This window comes from Lissotriton vulgaris, chromosome 12 (genome assembly GCF_964263255.1).
Source record: "Lissotriton vulgaris chromosome 12, aLisVul1.2, whole genome shotgun sequence".
Taxonomy (NCBI): Eukaryota; Metazoa; Chordata; class Amphibia; order Caudata; family Salamandridae; genus Lissotriton; species Lissotriton vulgaris.
The window spans coordinates 733,200,542-733,217,758 of NC_141700.1; the positions used below are offsets into that span (position 1 = coordinate 733,200,542).

The 17,217-nt window shown below is 43.6% G+C and overlaps 1 protein-coding gene across 1 annotated transcript in view; it reads right to left on the reverse strand.

The window, feature by feature from the left end:
- Window positions 1-17,217, reverse strand: part of LOC147678429 (hydroperoxide isomerase ALOXE3-like) — a 167,690-nt gene that overhangs the window by 57,691 nt on the left and 92,782 nt on the right. The window contains exons 3-8 of the mRNA XM_086946025.1: window positions 13,672-13,753; window positions 12,884-13,003; window positions 7,769-7,872; window positions 7,484-7,656; window positions 7,028-7,171; window positions 5,255-5,458 (exon numbers count right to left, since the gene is read on the reverse strand). Coding sequence (XP_086802151.1) covers window positions 5,255-5,458; window positions 7,028-7,171; window positions 7,484-7,656; window positions 7,769-7,872; window positions 12,884-13,003; window positions 13,672-13,753 — 827 coding nt within the window. The remainder of the gene's footprint in view (window positions 1-5,254; window positions 5,459-7,027; window positions 7,172-7,483; window positions 7,657-7,768; window positions 7,873-12,883; window positions 13,004-13,671; window positions 13,754-17,217) is intronic.

Consider the following 17,217-nt stretch of genomic DNA (forward strand, 5'->3'; position numbering starts at 1 on the left):
TGTAGATTATTGAGACCATGTGACCGGTGTTAAACAAATGGGTCAATTTGGCAGGGAGTGAGGGGGGAGAAGGGTTAGTAGCCAGTTTAGAGATATGTACTTTAAGTTTCATAATATAATAGTTTATTTCAGTTAACCCTCTCTCTCTTTTGGGGACAGAGAATGGAATGGGCAAAGTATTCTCATAAAGGTCCTTGATGAGATTGATGCCTTTTTGAGACCAGTCTCTCCAGATGAATGGTTATCTGTCTATTTTTATTATGGGATTGTACCAAATCACCATTACATTTGAAGCACCATACTTCTCCTTTATTCTTGGAAGTCTGTATTTTCCTAGGGAAGTCCTTCCTCTTTTCCCTTGCCATAAAAACTTACTAATGACTTTATCTATTTTCTTTAGGAAGATATCTGAAAGCATCATAGGTAACATACTGATAAGGTAGCTTATAAGCAGCATTATCATCATTTTGACCGTTTCTACTCTACCCCACCATGTTAAGAATTTAGGTGACCACCCTTCTAATAGAACAGTAATTTTTTTATGAATAACAGTTTTGTTTTCCTCTACGGTAGACATAAGGTCGCTTGAGAATTCTATGCCTAGATACTTAATAGTATCTGTCTGCCACTTCAGTCCGGAGTCCCCCAAAACCTCTCTGGTACCACATAGATTAAGTAGATTTCTTCTGCCTTGTCTCCGTCCATTCCCACCCCCTTTTGTACCGCTTTTGGCCGCCATAAGTGTGGCAGGGTATACTCAGACGTGAGTCCCTTGCTCACTTTTCCACTGGATTCAAGCAAGCCGGGCTGAAGACGGCTGGAATGCCACAAACCGGTCCTCGGAAGCTTGTTTCCGGTCCAGGGAAGGCATGGCTTGGCAGTTCGGGCTGGACTGTTCCCATGAGGGACAGGGTCAGACTGATTTGCATATAGCCATGTCTGAACTGGAGTGGCAGAGTGGGCTAAAGAACGGTGATGGATTAAACCCAGACCTTTTGACTGGGTGTGAGTGTTTGATTTGTTCAGATGCTCCGTCCATTACCACCCCCTTTTGTACCGCTTTTGGCCGCCATAAGTGTGGCAGGGTATACTCAGACGTGAGTCCCTTGCTCACTTTGCCACTGGATTCAAGCAAGCCGGGCTGAAGACGGCTGGAATGCCAGAAACCAGTCCTCAGAAGCTTGTTTCCGGTCCAGGGAAGGCATGGCTTGGCAGTTCGGGCTGGACTGTTCCCATGAGGGACAGGGTCAGACTGATTTGCATATAGCCATGTCTGAACTGGGGTGGCAGAGTGGGCTAAAGAACGGTGATGGATTAAACCCAGATCTTTTGACTGGTTGTGAGTGTTTGATTTGTTCAGATGCTCCGTCCATTCCCACCCCCTTTTGTACCGCTTTTGACCGCCATAAGTGTGGCAGGGTATACTCAGATGTGAGTCCCTTGCTCACTTTGCCACTGGATTCAAGCAAGCCGGGCTGAAGACGGCTGGAATGCCAGAAATCGGTCCTCGGAAGCTTGTTTCCGGTCCAGGGAAGGCATGGCTTGGCAGTTCGGGCTGGACTGTTCCCATGAGGGACAGGGTCAGACTGATTTGCATATAGCCATGTCTGAACTGGGGTGGCAGAGTGGGCTAAAGAACGGTGATGGATTAAACCCAGATCTTTTGACTGGGTGTGAGTGTTTGATTTGTTCAGACGCTCCGTCCATTACCACCCCCTTTTGTACTGCTTTTGGCCGCCATAAGTGTGGCAGGGTATACTCAGACGTGAGTTCCTTGCTCACTTTGCCACTGGATTCAAGCAAGCCGGGCTGAAGACGGCTGATATGCCAGAAACCGGTCCTCGGAAGCTTGTTTCCGGTCCAGGGAAGGCATGGCTTGGCAGTTCGGGCTGGCCTGTTACCATGAGGGACAGGGTCAGACTGATTTGCATATAGCCATGTCTGAACTGGGGTGGCAGAGTGGGCTAAAGAACGGTGATGGATTAAACCCAGATCTTTTGACTGGGTGTGAGTGTTTGATTTGTTCAGACGCTCCGTCCATTACCACCCCCTTTTGTACCGCTCCAATGAGAATTAAGCTGTGCTCGTTTTCTGCCTATAATTGTCGATGAATTCCACGCAGAGGTCGAGGTGAGCATCAATTGAGTTCTACTGCCTCCATTTTTTACTTTTATATAGCTCCACTGCTTCAAAACTTTTTCACAACTCCTTAATAAATTACTTTTTCAAAAGGAAAGCATACCTCCATTTTCTTTCACAATTAAAAAAGATACTCGTTGAATGGGGATAGACCAAGCTGTGCCATAGCCGAGCTCTAATCCAATTCAAATGGTAAACATGCCCACCACAATACTTTTGGTATCTCGCCACTGCCACTCAAACTTACAACCACGTGCACCTCATCCTAACTCTTCCCATCACACCGCGGCAATCACCGTCTCACTGTCACCTGTTACACTCCGGCCTCTGATGCGGGCTTACACCTGTTTGGCCTCCTTTTAATGTGTGTTGTTGGTAAATGCAAAGCATTATAAAAGAAATCCAAAGATTGCTGGCCATGCCTGAGAATGTAGCGCAAGCTATTTTTTTAATCGTTTTTGAATGTTTCATGTTATGCTTTCACAAGTCCATAAAAAACAAGCATTGGCTAGGCCAGAAGCTAAGTCCCCAAAGCTGCATCTATTAGCTTTGGCTATGCGTGTTTATATCGCGAGGGCCCGGTAACCAAAATCAGACCTAAGGGCATTGCCAAAGCTTGTTTTTATTCATGGGGTCACCCTTAAGGGCAATTTGAGCAGGCTTTTATAGCAAATCAAATCGTGAGGCAAACCTGTGCTGCAAACAAATTTAAAAAAATGAAAATCTTATGTTGAAAAGAAAAAATAAACATTTCATGTAATGTGGATGTGTGGGCAAGGTATAACAGGGACTGAGGGTGCTCTGCCAGCTCTTTCTCTCTTACCCCATTACCATGACCTGGATTTGCAAGAACATACCAGAACTTGAATATGACAGATACTGTCCCACAACATGAACATTTGCTTGGCCTCTACCATGTAGACATCAATTTCTCAATCGCCTTTGGAGCAGGAGAGATACGTTCCAGCATAGGAGCCTGTAGACATGTTTCGACAATTCCTTCAATCCTCCCGGATCCTCATCTTCTTAGATCAGATTGTAGGAGCGTTTCACAGCGGCATAAAATCTCTGAAGTGCTGCTTATTGCAAAATATGCACTACTGCCTCCAACAGTGATCCAGGAACCATAGGTCGGGATTCTGCGCATTTCCTGATCCTAGAGATTGTAGCAGCCACCTACTTTATAAAGGTTGAGATCACACAATTTCCCTACTGACCACAATGACTATGATGCTTGATCTTGGGTCTACAATGAAAAATGGGGAAGCTGCCACCGATCCGGGATCAGGTGCAAACATTCAAGTGATAGAGTCCAAGATCCAACCTAACTGAGTGAGATAAGTCTTACCGTGGCACATATGCCAGGCCTGACGTTCTTCGCCCACATCACCTTCAACAAGGTTGTTGATAGCCTCTAATCACTTTAATTGATCGGTGCTCAAAAGCTAAACATTTGCTTGTGATCCATGAGCTGATCAAGAGGGAGATGGTGCAATCCCAGGTTAGCAGAGACGTGGCACTCACCCTCCATGACACTGCTTGGCTACTACTGATATGCTCCAGCTACAATTCTTTTGCACATTGCACTATGCCCTGATGATTCATCACCACATTAAGTTCCTGTCCACCAGGGTATAATCCATCCATCAATCCCAGGCATGAGCTTTCTCTCCTGCACCATGCTATTAGGATGTCTTCTGGCAGAAAATGGAAATAACTTGGCTGGGCTCAGACTTAACATGCCCAATCCTGCATATTTTTCAGCTTCCTACTGTCTCTCTGCACACAGATCCTTCCTGCCTTCACCAGGAATGAACCTCGGTTTGGAATCACAGGTGGAGACACCAGATGAAGATGTGCACCTTGTGCAACTTGTCACTAGGCAGGTCAACGTCTCCTGCAGAGACACTGCAAGCGCTCCATCAGACTGCAAGGGGCCAGAGCACTGAACTGATCAGAGCCATGGCGATGTCGAGACAGGACTTATGCGTCGTTTTCCATGCAGAAGCTCCAAAGGAAGAGATTGTGAAACTACTGAGACTACAAATATAGGCAGCTATCCTTCTCTTGGTGCCCCAGAGCAGTTCAAACTTCTCTGCACTGTCTTACTGGAGAACCATGACCAAAAATACCTACATCACTTTCCCTAAGCTTCGCACCTAGACACACACCAAGATCCAGCAATGCTAACCAGGCGGGCACCTAGAGCCAAATTTCTTTTGGGGGGGGGGGGCTGAGAAATATTTCGGGGAGGCTAATTCTTCCAACCATAGACAGAGTGACTGTAAGAAGGAGTGAAAACACAACAAAAGCCAAATTTACAAGTAAATGGTCTTTTAAAGACCTGTTAAGTACTCGGGTGCGGAAGCAATTAGATGGTCGCCATCCCGCAAAGCTGTGTCAGCAGCCCGGGCTGACACACACGACGGGGGGCTGAAGCCCCGTGAGCCCAATGGGTGTTGCGCGCCTGATGCTAACCCGATCTGAGGTAAGGCTCATCCTCAAGTCACGTGGTGGCAACACATTGTGGGTGATTGGAACACAGCTCAAAAATAGTCTGCACAAAGATCTTTCATTGCAACCAAATTAGTTTGCTTTCAAGAAAAACGCTGAAAATGACCTTCTTCAAAGAGGTCTTTCTTTCCTTCCCAGCAAGACATTACCAGCCCTTCCCATGTAAGTGCGTTCCACTGCACCCCTCCAACTTCCTGGACCTAAATATCCACCTAAGATTCTATAGCGCTTTATGGAGTCATAAAAAGCAGGACGGGGCTGTGTCAAGATTGCTTGCATCATACTGCACCAGCAGGACTACAAAGTGACTGTAGGCAGTTTGAAATTAGACATTTCAGTTGCTTCAATTGAGAATTCTGACCACCTAGGAGGGGCTTTTCCCTTGGGAACTTGGAGTAATAGCCGATGAGAATGTCAAAGTGCAACCTGGAAACAGCTTATTTGAATGGAATAAATGCTATTTGTTAAACATAACAATCCAAAACCTTTGCATGAACAGCACAGTTTAGGATTTAAGCAGAAGTTTGCAAGACAGACACTCTTCCGCGACAGAGATCTTCCAACTGCTTCACCCTTCTCTACTCCCAGTTCTGCCCCTTACCTTGTATACAGGGTGGCAGGAAGGCAGCTGATGCAGAGTGCTGACCAGCATCACCTCAGCCATGAGATGTGTGCTCAGGTAGTGTGTGTGTCCTTGTTGAACCAGGAAGTCAGCATTGCGTACCCACATCTTGGCCAGCATCCAGTCCCACTCGGAGTCGCTGGGCAGAAAGATTGGACTTTCTGGCCCTGGGGTTTGACTGATCTGCAGGAGAGGAGAAAAGATAAACCACATGGAATATTGGTCAAATAAAGAAGAGGCAATGATCAGAAGTCCAGGCACTTGTCACTGCTACACTGCACTTGGACATCCAGTTTTTCAGGACAACCACAATGAATCAAAATGGAAATTGTTTACATGGTCCATGGTTTTCCAGAAAATCTGGCATGGATCAAGAGCTCCTAGACTTACCATGCCTGCCTCAAAAGTGCCATAGAAAGAACACAAGGCAATATAAATCCATCTTGGGCGTTAAGATGCCAAGCAGGCTAATTTCATTTAGGAAAATACCCTTGCAGAAACTGTTCAGGATTGCATGTTTCTGGTTTGTGGCCTTCTGAGAAAACAGTAGGTAGGGGTGCGCAAACCCTTCTGGTGTACACAAGATATGAGATATGACTGCTTACACGCGTGTTACTTCTCTTTGGGAATTCGTTCGCATATCAATGTGCTCCACGTAGTAGGTTGGCCAGATAAGTCTAGAGTTTTATTTAACAAACCAGAACATGACTTGGAATATGTACAAGGGACAATGTTGCCTACTCCTGTCAGGAGTCTGCAATCTGAACCTATCATATCACACCTGGCTTCTGCACTCTTGTATGAAAAGGTCAGAGACAATTGTGACAATACTGGAAAGAAACACTTGTGGATATTTATGAGATAAAAACAGAACCCATCTCTCCGAAGCATTGCCTACTAGAGGTGGGAGGGACTTTATTTTCAAAGTACTAACCAGTGTATTTCTGAAATCTGAGAATTTACTTAGTAACAAAACATTTTCTCAGTGTCCCTGTTGGGTGGGGCGGCATGGTGTACTCCAAACCTTGCTCATGTTTTCATGCTTTAACCAAGATTTGATGATCTTTTATCATGCAGTGTTTTAAAACAAATAATAAAGACTGATCAGTAGCTTTGCACTATCTTCTAAGTGGAAGATTACTTCTTGAGATTGGTCGTCTGCAACTACAATTATAGAAGATCTTCAAATCTAGGCCAGTTTTTAAAAATCTATGTGACCGTCTGTGAATTTGAGACAGACTTGTGACCTGAATTAGATCTCAGTGGACGGGTTACTCCATCACAACGACAGATACCGAGTCCGCCGAAATATAAATCCTGTAGGACATAATGGGATTTATATTTCGGCGGACGGGATATCCATCCCAGTAGTGATGGAGTAACCATCCGCTGAGATCAGGCCCTTAGTCTGTTGTGTTTTTATTCATCCTAAATTGTAATGCTTTTATACCCTACACAACACAAATGTTTTAAAGTGAAAGTGAATTATGTGAGTTGTCACCTTGGTTCGCTTGGATTAAATGAAGTGGACAAGAAAGGAAAATCGGATCCGACAGAGTCGAGAAAGGAAATCCCAGGCATGGACGGGTCTTGCTCGGGTGATATAGAGCACTTAGGCCACCTTCAGTAATTTAGTGTCTCCTATGCTAAAGGACACCGGATGATGAGTGACCTGCAGGCCCTTGTGATTTGTAGTGAGTGAGTACCCTGCACGGCGTGTCCCTTAGGTGAGGCCAGGATGCTGCTAGTTACCTGGATGGCGATGGGAATGATGTCATCGGCTGGGGTTCTGTAGAGGAGGCACATGGGGCCTGCGATATACTGCTGGGCACCTTGGATCACATTAGCAGGAAACCCTTCAAGGACCTTGTAATCTGCAATAAAGATGTTGCCTTTCTGCAAAACACAGAAAAAAGTGAGAAGAGGATATAGAATTAGGCAAGTTGTGTAAAAGGACTCCTCTGTTGAACATGGGGGTAATGCAGATACATTGACCAAATTCTAGGCCTCACAAAGCTCTTCCAGTCTTCAGCTCATGGCCACATTGAACAGAGAAAAGTATTTTTGAGGCACAGTAAGAATCCTGTCTGTCAGACTACAACATCTGGTTGTAGTCTGACATGAATATCCTTGTCCTCGAAAGACAGGCCGTCTGCTCCATTCCTATCAAAGACCTTTTTACCCATTGCCATATCTAGACATTCCTACCTGCAGCTCGTCGTGGAGGCTGGTTTGGTCTCCTAAGGAGTGCTTAACCATCTCATCTGTCACCGGGAAGTTAATTGGAATTGTGGTGCACTTATGGATCTGCGACGGGTTTGCCCCATTCAGGAACTGGTAGCCGAAGAAAGAGTCTTCCTTCCAGTGATGAGTCACATACTCTAGGAGAAGGAGTGAACAGAAGAGTGAGAAACTAGTGAGCAGAATCATCCTTAAAAGATTGATGAAAGGCAAGATCCAGATCAGCGATAGAAGGAGTGAGGGCTCTCATACCTGAGACTTCTGTCTTCTTTTTCCAGAAAACCCTCTCAATGTCTTCAAAAGCCTTCCAGGATTCGTGTTGATTTAGCAGGCCCTTCAGCTTCAGCTCCAAGACCCTGAGCATCACAAGAAGAAACAGAACAAGATGACCATCCCGTTCAATTACGGACACCATCCCCTGGTCATTTACGTCGTCTTATAGTTTATTGTTATGTAGCAATCAACGGAGACCACAAAGTATTATACGAAGCCAAAGAACCAGGCCAACTATGTAGTTTTCTGCTGAAACAGTAATACATCATCTTCACAAAGGAGCTGTTTTATATGTGGGAACAGGTGAGAGAGAGGAGAAACATGTGGTCCTTATGACACAGTGTCCACAGAACACAGTCTTTTTTTTAAGTAGGTACAGTTTGTTGTTTCATTAATTAAACCAGAGCAATTTTACAGTGTATGTCAACTTTGAATAAAAACAGACATTTAAAATCAATTTGTCAACCGAATATATCACAATATAATATCTTATAGTTATACAAATCTTCAATTGGCAATTAATGCCCACTAAAATCTTGTAAAATGATCTACATTTACCATAAAGCGCAATATTGTGCAGTTACTGGACTCTCTGCACAACAACATGTTTTGGCATCCCAGACATACAACATTATTCAGATATCAGCTATCTGGTTCACAGATCCTAATGTCTAATATTGCATATCGATTCCCTAAATGGAACCCAGTGCCAGGTACCTTCCATAAACACCCCCCTAATAGAAACCAGTGCTATGTATCAGATATTGATCCGCACCAGCAACCCCAGTGGCAGGTACCAGATATCAATCCCCTTCTCAGGTTCTGCATCAATGGTTGCAGGGATGCAGGACAGTGCAACAAGCTCACCTGCCATGCCCATACCCAGACTGCAGGATGTGCAGGACATAGGGAGATTGTGTGTCTCTGGCAGAGTTCCTCCCCTCAGCATTACTGCTGTAGAACTGCAGTTGAACATTCTTTCCAAGGAAGGAATCACCAAACCAGGGTTCAAAACTATGGAACTGTATCCTAATGCTACCTGGGTGCAACACTTTGTTTTCAGGCTTTGAAGAACCTCAACTCTTTGCTTCCTTAGTCTAGTTCTAGTCTGTTGCATATTGTGATGCATGTACATTATGCTCTTCCTGGAGAAGTAGCCAAGAAAGATGTTGTGGCATTCTGCTGTGTGACATATTGTCATCCAAATTTATGATGTCATGTTTGGCTCACACAGTTGGCGGTAACATACCCTTACCTCGGCTGCAAGTTGTGCTGGATAGGAGGATCAACTGTTATTTTGGGATAGGAGGAGATTAGCAGAGCTCCTCCCCTCAGTATTATTTCTGTAGAATTCAAGGTCCATGCTGCTCTTATGACTACTGTAATTGAATCTATGTGTAGGCATATTTATTTATTGAAGTCCATAGAGCAGAATGTCCACCTCTCAAACACTTTAAGGCGCTCCAGCGCATTGATGTTTTCCACATGTGCAGCGCAGTAGTTTGTGCACATGAGAAAGTATTTGGAAGGCGTTAGCTCAGGCTGCGAAGTATAGTCTTGTGGGATCAAACTGGGGTAAGATGGGAAGGGGCCTTGATTAGTAAAAGTAAGAAAGCATTGGTCTGGCCTTGGCAAGTGTGCATTTTTTTTATTTTATTTTATTTTGTGACGTAAGCAAACAAATATGGCAATAATATATATATAAAAAAAAGGAGTGGCACAGCAGCCCAGGCACACAAGCCCAGGTGCCGAAGTTGACTTCTCAGGAGACTGTACTCAGATGATCAGGAAAAATGGGACAGGTCACAGTTCAAGTTAGCCAATGGATGAAGTGGGCTGGCTCATTGCCCATGTTGTATGCTGTGCTGGTGGAAGCAAAATGTGAACAACACTTGAATAGGCCAATGGCTGAAGGGCGTGAACCACAAGCCTCTGTTTATTGCATTTTTATTATGAGTTTTTATTTTTTTTTAAACAGGAGACTGTGGAAAAAGCTAAAACAGTTGTTGGGCAGACCTAAGAAAGTAGAGCAGAAAGGAGTGGCCCTTGAAGGATACTGGCAGATAGAGTTTATTCTGCAGTTAGGTCGGTCTTCCTTCTGCATTCTTTGATGGGAAACATCCTTTACAACGCAACTTTTACCACGCAGTGCTTTTACATCGCAACTTTTACAACGCAAACTATTACAACGCATTGCGCTGGGGGGCGCTTTAGGATAGGGAATAGATTTAATTTACTATCCAACACCTTCCCTAATATCCACAGGGACTGGAGTTGGAATAGTAAATTAAACTATTCACTATCCAGCACCCCTCAACACTATGCGTTGTAAAGGCATGCGTTGTAAAAGTTGCGATGTAAAAGCATGCGATGTAAAAGCATGCGTTGTGATGTCATACATCCTTCTTTGATATGTGACCAGTGGTGGTGGGTGGCGCTTAATACTTCCTTGGTGAAGAAGATGCAACTTGGCTTACTGCGCTCAGTCAGATACTTTTTTATGTTTTTATGGGACCAAACCTCTACAGCTGAGAGGCTTTTGTTGATTTGCAGTGAAAATAAGTGAGCATGTTTAGTGTCCCCAATTGATGTTATCATGCAGATACTAGGATGACAGTATTACTCCGTATTGCTCTCATTTGAATTGATTGAATTTTTGCCTAAATAAGGCTGTCTTCAGCAATTTCCTAAATGCAATCTAATTTTTGCAAACACGCATAAGATATAAATTGGGAACTACAACTCCCATCACTCCTGCACTAGGTGACTTTGTCTGCAACTCCGTTCCTTCTGTCTGCAGCCTTTACGTTAATTAACGTTGAAGTGTTCAAAAACTTATCCTTTAAGTGACGGTCCCAAAAAGTCACCTATTGGCTGCTGCATATGCTACTACGCCAACAAATTTGGATTTGTTCTGGAAAGTCAAACCCGAAGAGGCTGCCCGAACTAAATACCACTGCCATTTGTTCACCGCTGAAGTTTGAATTTCTTGGGATTCGTACTCTGCTCTGGCCAGACGAGCTTTAACCGAGCCAAGGAAGCGCTTGCAGCCTGCATTACTTAAAAGTAACCCTGGGCATAGTTTGCATAGAAGTACTACGCGTAGCTACGTGAAGCTACGCGAAGTGCACTTCGCACTACGCGAGATACACGTAGCACTGCGCGAACTGCGTAGTGCGCTGTTTGCGATGATTGCACAGTGCCAGATGCTTGTCCGCACTGTGCAATCATTGAAACAGCATCTTGCACAGTGCGAGCTGTCGTTTTCTGCCACTCGAGTAGATTTTTTACTCAGGCGGCAGTGTTCTCAACGCGGACTTGTAGTTTCTCATTGCTAGCGAGCATACGCGACCACTCACAATAAGAAACCTGGGCTCCCCACGTTGAGAATCTCGCGGTTATTTATTTTCCACGCTTGCAATCGGCAACTTGATGTTGCTGATCGCGAACGAGGAAAAAGTCTCACCGGGATGACATTTTGCTCACTGGCGGTCACCAACTTGATATTGAGGACCGCGGGCAAGCAAAAAATGACTGTGTTGCTACGCTATGCTACGCTTGTTTGCACTGTGCTACGTGCAATTCACGTAGTACGAAGTAGCACAAACTTCGCAAACTAAGCGAGTGTAGCATATTGCTTCACCCAGGGTTACTTAAAAGTAAATGTTTTCATCACATACTTAAAATGCTATGTGCTTTGCTTAGAAAATGAGAGATAGAATTGGTTTTGCAGCTTATTTTCACTCCCTTCTTTTTCATTTAGGGGTACATCTTGTTTCTCACGGTTTCACCAAGCCGCACACTTACAAGAAAGATAGAATCAATAAATCTAATAATGTCTCGAAGTAGAGGTAAACAACAAATTTCTTAGGCATTGAAGGGTAGCATCCACGTTTCTGAACAGTTCGTTTCCCACATTTATATACTTTTACAACTACATCTACCTGGGGGAAATAATGGGAGCTTTGTACTTCTTTGACAAGTGCAAATCTCCGCAAATTCGCCAGAATACCCAAAAGTAATTAAAGGTTCACTCACCACTACCTCAGCTCCAGTAAGCTTTGTGCATGGTGCTTAGAATCTTTCATTACATTCCAGAATCAAACAGAAGTCACTGGAGGGATCCCATCATTGAGATTATGTGACTGCCTCTTTTCTAGGTTGGGCTAAAACTTAGGGCCTGATTTGGATCTTGGCGGATGGGATACTACGTCACAAACGTGATGGATATCCGGTCCAACACATTAGAAGTTCTATAGGATATAATGTGATTTTAAATTGGTTTGTGACGGAAAAACCCTGTCCGCCTGAGCCGTAATCAGGCCCTTAGTCTCTTGACGTGCTAGCCTCTGAATTGTCAATTTGGATTTTAATATCGACAAAGAGTTTTTTCTCCTAGTAGCATGTGGCCACCCAAAATTACACGTTTACACAGCATCAAGGGGCAGATGTACCAAGGTTCCCGTTTGCATTTCTTAAATAGCGACTCTGTAGGAATTGCTGTTTAAGAGATGCAAATGGATATGTAAAAAATTTGTGAGTCCCTAATAGTGATTCCTACAGATTAGGAATCGCTATTAGGGAATCACAAATAGGAAATGCGAAATGGTTTGAATTTCATATGGTTTGTATTTGCTAGGGGCATATGTGTGCTTCATGTCACAATAAAAAAGAATGCATTTTTATTGCATTTTTTTATTTTGCACATGGTTACCATTGACTTGAAGTCGATGGTAATTGCATTTCCTAAATGCCCAATTCGCATTTAGGAAATGCTTTGTACATGTGCTTTAGGAATTGCAAGTAGGTAATCTCTATTTGCAATCCCTAAATCGCTATTGCAATTTGCAATTTCTACAGTGTAGAAATTGTAAATTGCACGCAGTTTTGGCTCTTTGTACATCTAAAAAGGCCATTTAGCCTTTCTTAGCAGGCCAAAATAGCGATTCGGCCCATTAAGAAATGCTAAATGGCTTCATAGATTTGAGCCGCAGTGCTGCTCACCACCTCTCCTCAGCCTCCCACCTCTACATCTAAAGACCTATCTCCTACCAGGATACTTTTCTTATACCTACCCCTTTAGGTAATACTTACGCTGCCTCACGAGTCAGCCCCAGACTGCTCATCTTCATGAGGGAGAACTTAAAATCGCTGTTCAAATCGTCTATACTCTTGACATCTAGCTTCCAAGGAGCACCGGGGTAAACCCTCCACCTGTAGAGTTGCAATAAAAGATTACACTTATACAGTCATTTTGCAATACAATATTTATTCAGGTTCAAAATAAGAGCTACTTGCATTACATATAAAACACCCATAAATGTTACCCTTTGCAGCTAGAATGATCATACATTGCCCAGTCCAAACTCTTCTCCTTGTAAGTAACAAACCTTATTGTCATTTAGGGATACCAACAAAGTAGGGGCCGTATTATCAAGAAAGGGCGATACATTATCGCTGGCAGGAAAATGCTGCTGAAGCGGTGATAATGGCCTTGATAATATGCCCTTGTGAATTCCCATAGAAGCCCAGGTTAACACCAGAACCTGGGCTTCTATGGGAATTCACAAGGGCATATTATCAAGCCCTTTATCACCGCTTTAGCGGCAGTTTCCTGCTGATAAAAGCAGCGATAATGTATCGCCCTTTCTTGATAATATGGCCCTAGGTTTTTACAGGCAAGGCTGGTACTGTTGTTAGAATATCAATAAAACTTTGGGTAAAAAAAATCACTCAAACCAGGTATTTTTTAGCAGAGAAATATAAACTTAAAACAGATGACAGACTATCCATTTCTACTAATTCAAAGGCCACAGCTACAAAACACCCCAAATAAAGGGATGCTCTTGGACTTGCCCCTGCTAACCCTAGACTTGCCTTACCGAAAAGAAGTCCGGTTGTTCTGCAGCTCAACTTCTCGATGTTGTAAAAGAAGGGGCTGGTGGTCTTCATAGATGATTTTAGCTGAAAGAACATCACAGCGTTAGGAAAGGGATGATGGTTGACTATAAGAAGGACATGTCACCCTATTGCCTTGTATTCACTATGTACTTTCACAAATATTAGGGGCTGTATCCAACATAGGCAACCAGTGGCCATGAACATGTGTAACATCTCACAAGGAAGCCTTGAACCTGAACCCAATCCCACCATAAAGATAGCCTACTTTGTCAATGCTGTCCCAAGACTATCCTACCCAATACCACAATGGCAGTATTTTATTTCATCTGTACCATCCCAACTCCAACCCATTTACCCAGCACCATTACATTAACTAAACACCATTCATTACCCAGTGACACCTCAACCCTATGCTATCCAAAGCCATGCCGGTGCTCTCCTAAGTATAATACACTATCTCAAGGCTATCCCATTTACCGAGTGCCATCTTAATGCTATCCTGCTCACCCAGCTCTATCAGACTTAACTAGTGACATCACAACAGCATTAACCAATATATCAAATGCTACCTTTTTTAGCCAGGGCCACCACACAATTAAGCTATTGTCTAAATGTCATCCTAACATGTTCCTGCTGAATACCATCCTACTGAGAACATAGAACATTGGACTGGTGAGAGCTCCCATGAAGGCAATTAATTGACTCGGGCCAACATTGGTTGCTACTGATCTTCTGCACAAATTTTCCAATATTTGTCTTTCTGTTCCTCCCTGTTTATTTCAGAACTTTATCAACCTCAGACACAAAAGGGTTATAATGCTATTAGAACATTCCAACCACTGGCTATACCCATTTTTAAACGTCCTCTACGTAGTTATAGGCCTTTGCTTATGGGTTTGGCCTGTGACTAGGAATAGGGCCTTCAGCAACTGGTAGTGTCCTAGCAGTGGGGTACAATGCTTTTATAGGATATTCTGCCCTCATGGGGAGGAATGTTCAAATAGCCTCATGTCCTGCTATAGAAGGCTATTCCAGCCATTAATTTCAAAGTCCAGCCACCTTGTAATTGGCCCTTGTCTTCCGCTTGGGCCCATAACACTGTAGCGGGCATTTAATGGCTGATACAGTGCATTACTATGGGCTGTAATATTTAACCTTTACTATTCCAACCCCAACTTATTTATCTAATCCATCCAATTTACTAAATGGCATCCCATTTACCCAACACCATCCTATCTGCCAAATGTCACCTCAAGACTATTTTGTCTATCTAGTCCCATTCAATGCTATCCAGTGTAGCATACACCTTCCTAGTGCTTGCCTATTTAACCACTGCCAAGCTAATGCTATTCTACTCAGACAACTCTAACCTCTCTACCCAGAGCCACACCATAATGTTTCTGTCGTAACCCAGTTAATGTCTCAATGAAATACCTGTGCAATGTTGGTTGTTAATGGTGCACGGTCTTGGTTTGCTCCACAGTCTAAACTTGTCTTAACCCCCAAAATGCACCTATACTCTATACTCACGCCTATTTCCACATTAAAGTACTTTGTGCTGAATTTAGCCAAAGTCTCATGATTGTGGGGAATTCCCTCACTGCAGTTAATACCATTAGTGACCATATTTCACCAGATCACGTCCAATACTTCTCAGATCCAAGCAAGAATCCATGGGAATTGAAGGGTTTCCTTGTGACCCGAAGGTCTGAGGAGTGAACATAAAGACTTCAGCTTCTTCTTATTTTTTTTATTGATAGTTTTTGTTAATCTCACAAATGATACATTCATCCTTGATTTGTGCAAAAGTAATAATCCAGGGATACAATTCAACATTGAGAACAATCTTGTGCAACATCATATCTTATTATCTTGTGCAATAGATATGTATCAAAGCCTCATTCTCCCATAACCAATGCACTAAGAGAAAATAGAGCCTTCTACAGGCAAAGCAATGACCAGTACGTAAAAAGTGTGAGATACAATGCATCCGCAATATCTATGGAATTTTGATGAACGTGGTTTTTTCCCATACAGGTGCACGGAGCATTGTATTGACGGGGGAACTATACCAACAGCAGAGTACATAGGCTCTCAGTAATAGAGGTTTGTAGGGCGTGCCTTTTGAGCTACTGTATCCGAATGTAGTCCTCTGTATTGTCTTGCTCCTAGGTTAGAAGGTAGGATTATAAAGGCTAATCAACAACAACAGTCCTAGTTCTTATGGCAATATTTGATTATTAGTCTGTAAACATTAACGGTGGACATTCGTCACCCGAGGGAATCCTTTCAGTATAAGGATAGTCCAAATGTTTCAGTCTATTGCCTCTTTAAAAAAACAACAACCTCTCTGATCTATACATATAGGACAGCACAAACAAAAAATGTGAGAAAAGAGAGATGGCACCTCACGGGCGAACCACCAATGGGACCCCTGGCTGGTACTCACCAGGTTGGCCCTGTTCTCATCATTGGTGCCATCAAGCTATAACGTAAAAGTGTCTCAGACCCCAAAAAAATAAAAAGACAGTGGATGGTGCAGTAAACACAACTTATATGTAACACAACTAACAACATTGAACATTTAACATATAAGACACCGCGCAACTAGGACCATCAACTTTACTTTCGTTCCTTTCTTTGTTGCGGACAGTGAACACAAAAACAGTAAAAAAGGAGGGTGTGAATACTACCTATCGATTCACACCCTACTTACAGCCGACATGTTTCATTGCCTTGGTGTCTATCAGGCAATTTCTTGAGGGCAACTCACTTTTAATGCCACTGCAAGAGACACTGATTCTCGAATGCTGTAATACAAACAAACATATATGCGGTCACCTGGTGTTCTCCCCCATTTTCTGCACATCAAACTCTATGTAATGTCAAACAACCACGCTGTATGGGTAAGTGTCATTATTACCCTTCAAGCAGTTTTGCCTCTCATACCAGACAGGAGGACTTTAAAATCCGGAATCCAGCCCCCATAGGTGAGCGTGGTCCTATCTCCCCATAGAGAAGTTACTAAAAAGAAAGGACCAGAAAGAAACTAGGTTATCTCGGTCCCGGTGCCGCCTCCTACCTTGTACAAGTATGCTGGCCTGAAGCAAAGAGGATAAAATGTTACCGGTGGAAGAGTAAGGGTCGACGTCCTCTCAGCACTCGAACGCCGACCGAGTGCAGCCCTTTTCTTTTACCGGCATAGCTGCCGATTTTTGGGTGCTGTGATAGGACAGCGGGGTCAGCTGACTCCCACGGCACCCGGCTGTTAATTGGACCGCGGGGTCAGGTGACTCTCGTGTGCCCAGATGCCGGTTCCGAAGTAAAGGAACTGCCGCGGCCATTAGTAAACGGACCCCCAGCCCAAGTAAAGATACGGGTAGTCTGGCGATATCTGTGTAATCCTGAAGGGTAACTAACTTATAAAGCATACCAATGCAAGAGCGGATTTTCGAACAGAAAGTCCGGCGATCACGCATATTTTCGGCTCTTACGGCGTTGGTAGTCGCCTGGGCGTATTAATCATT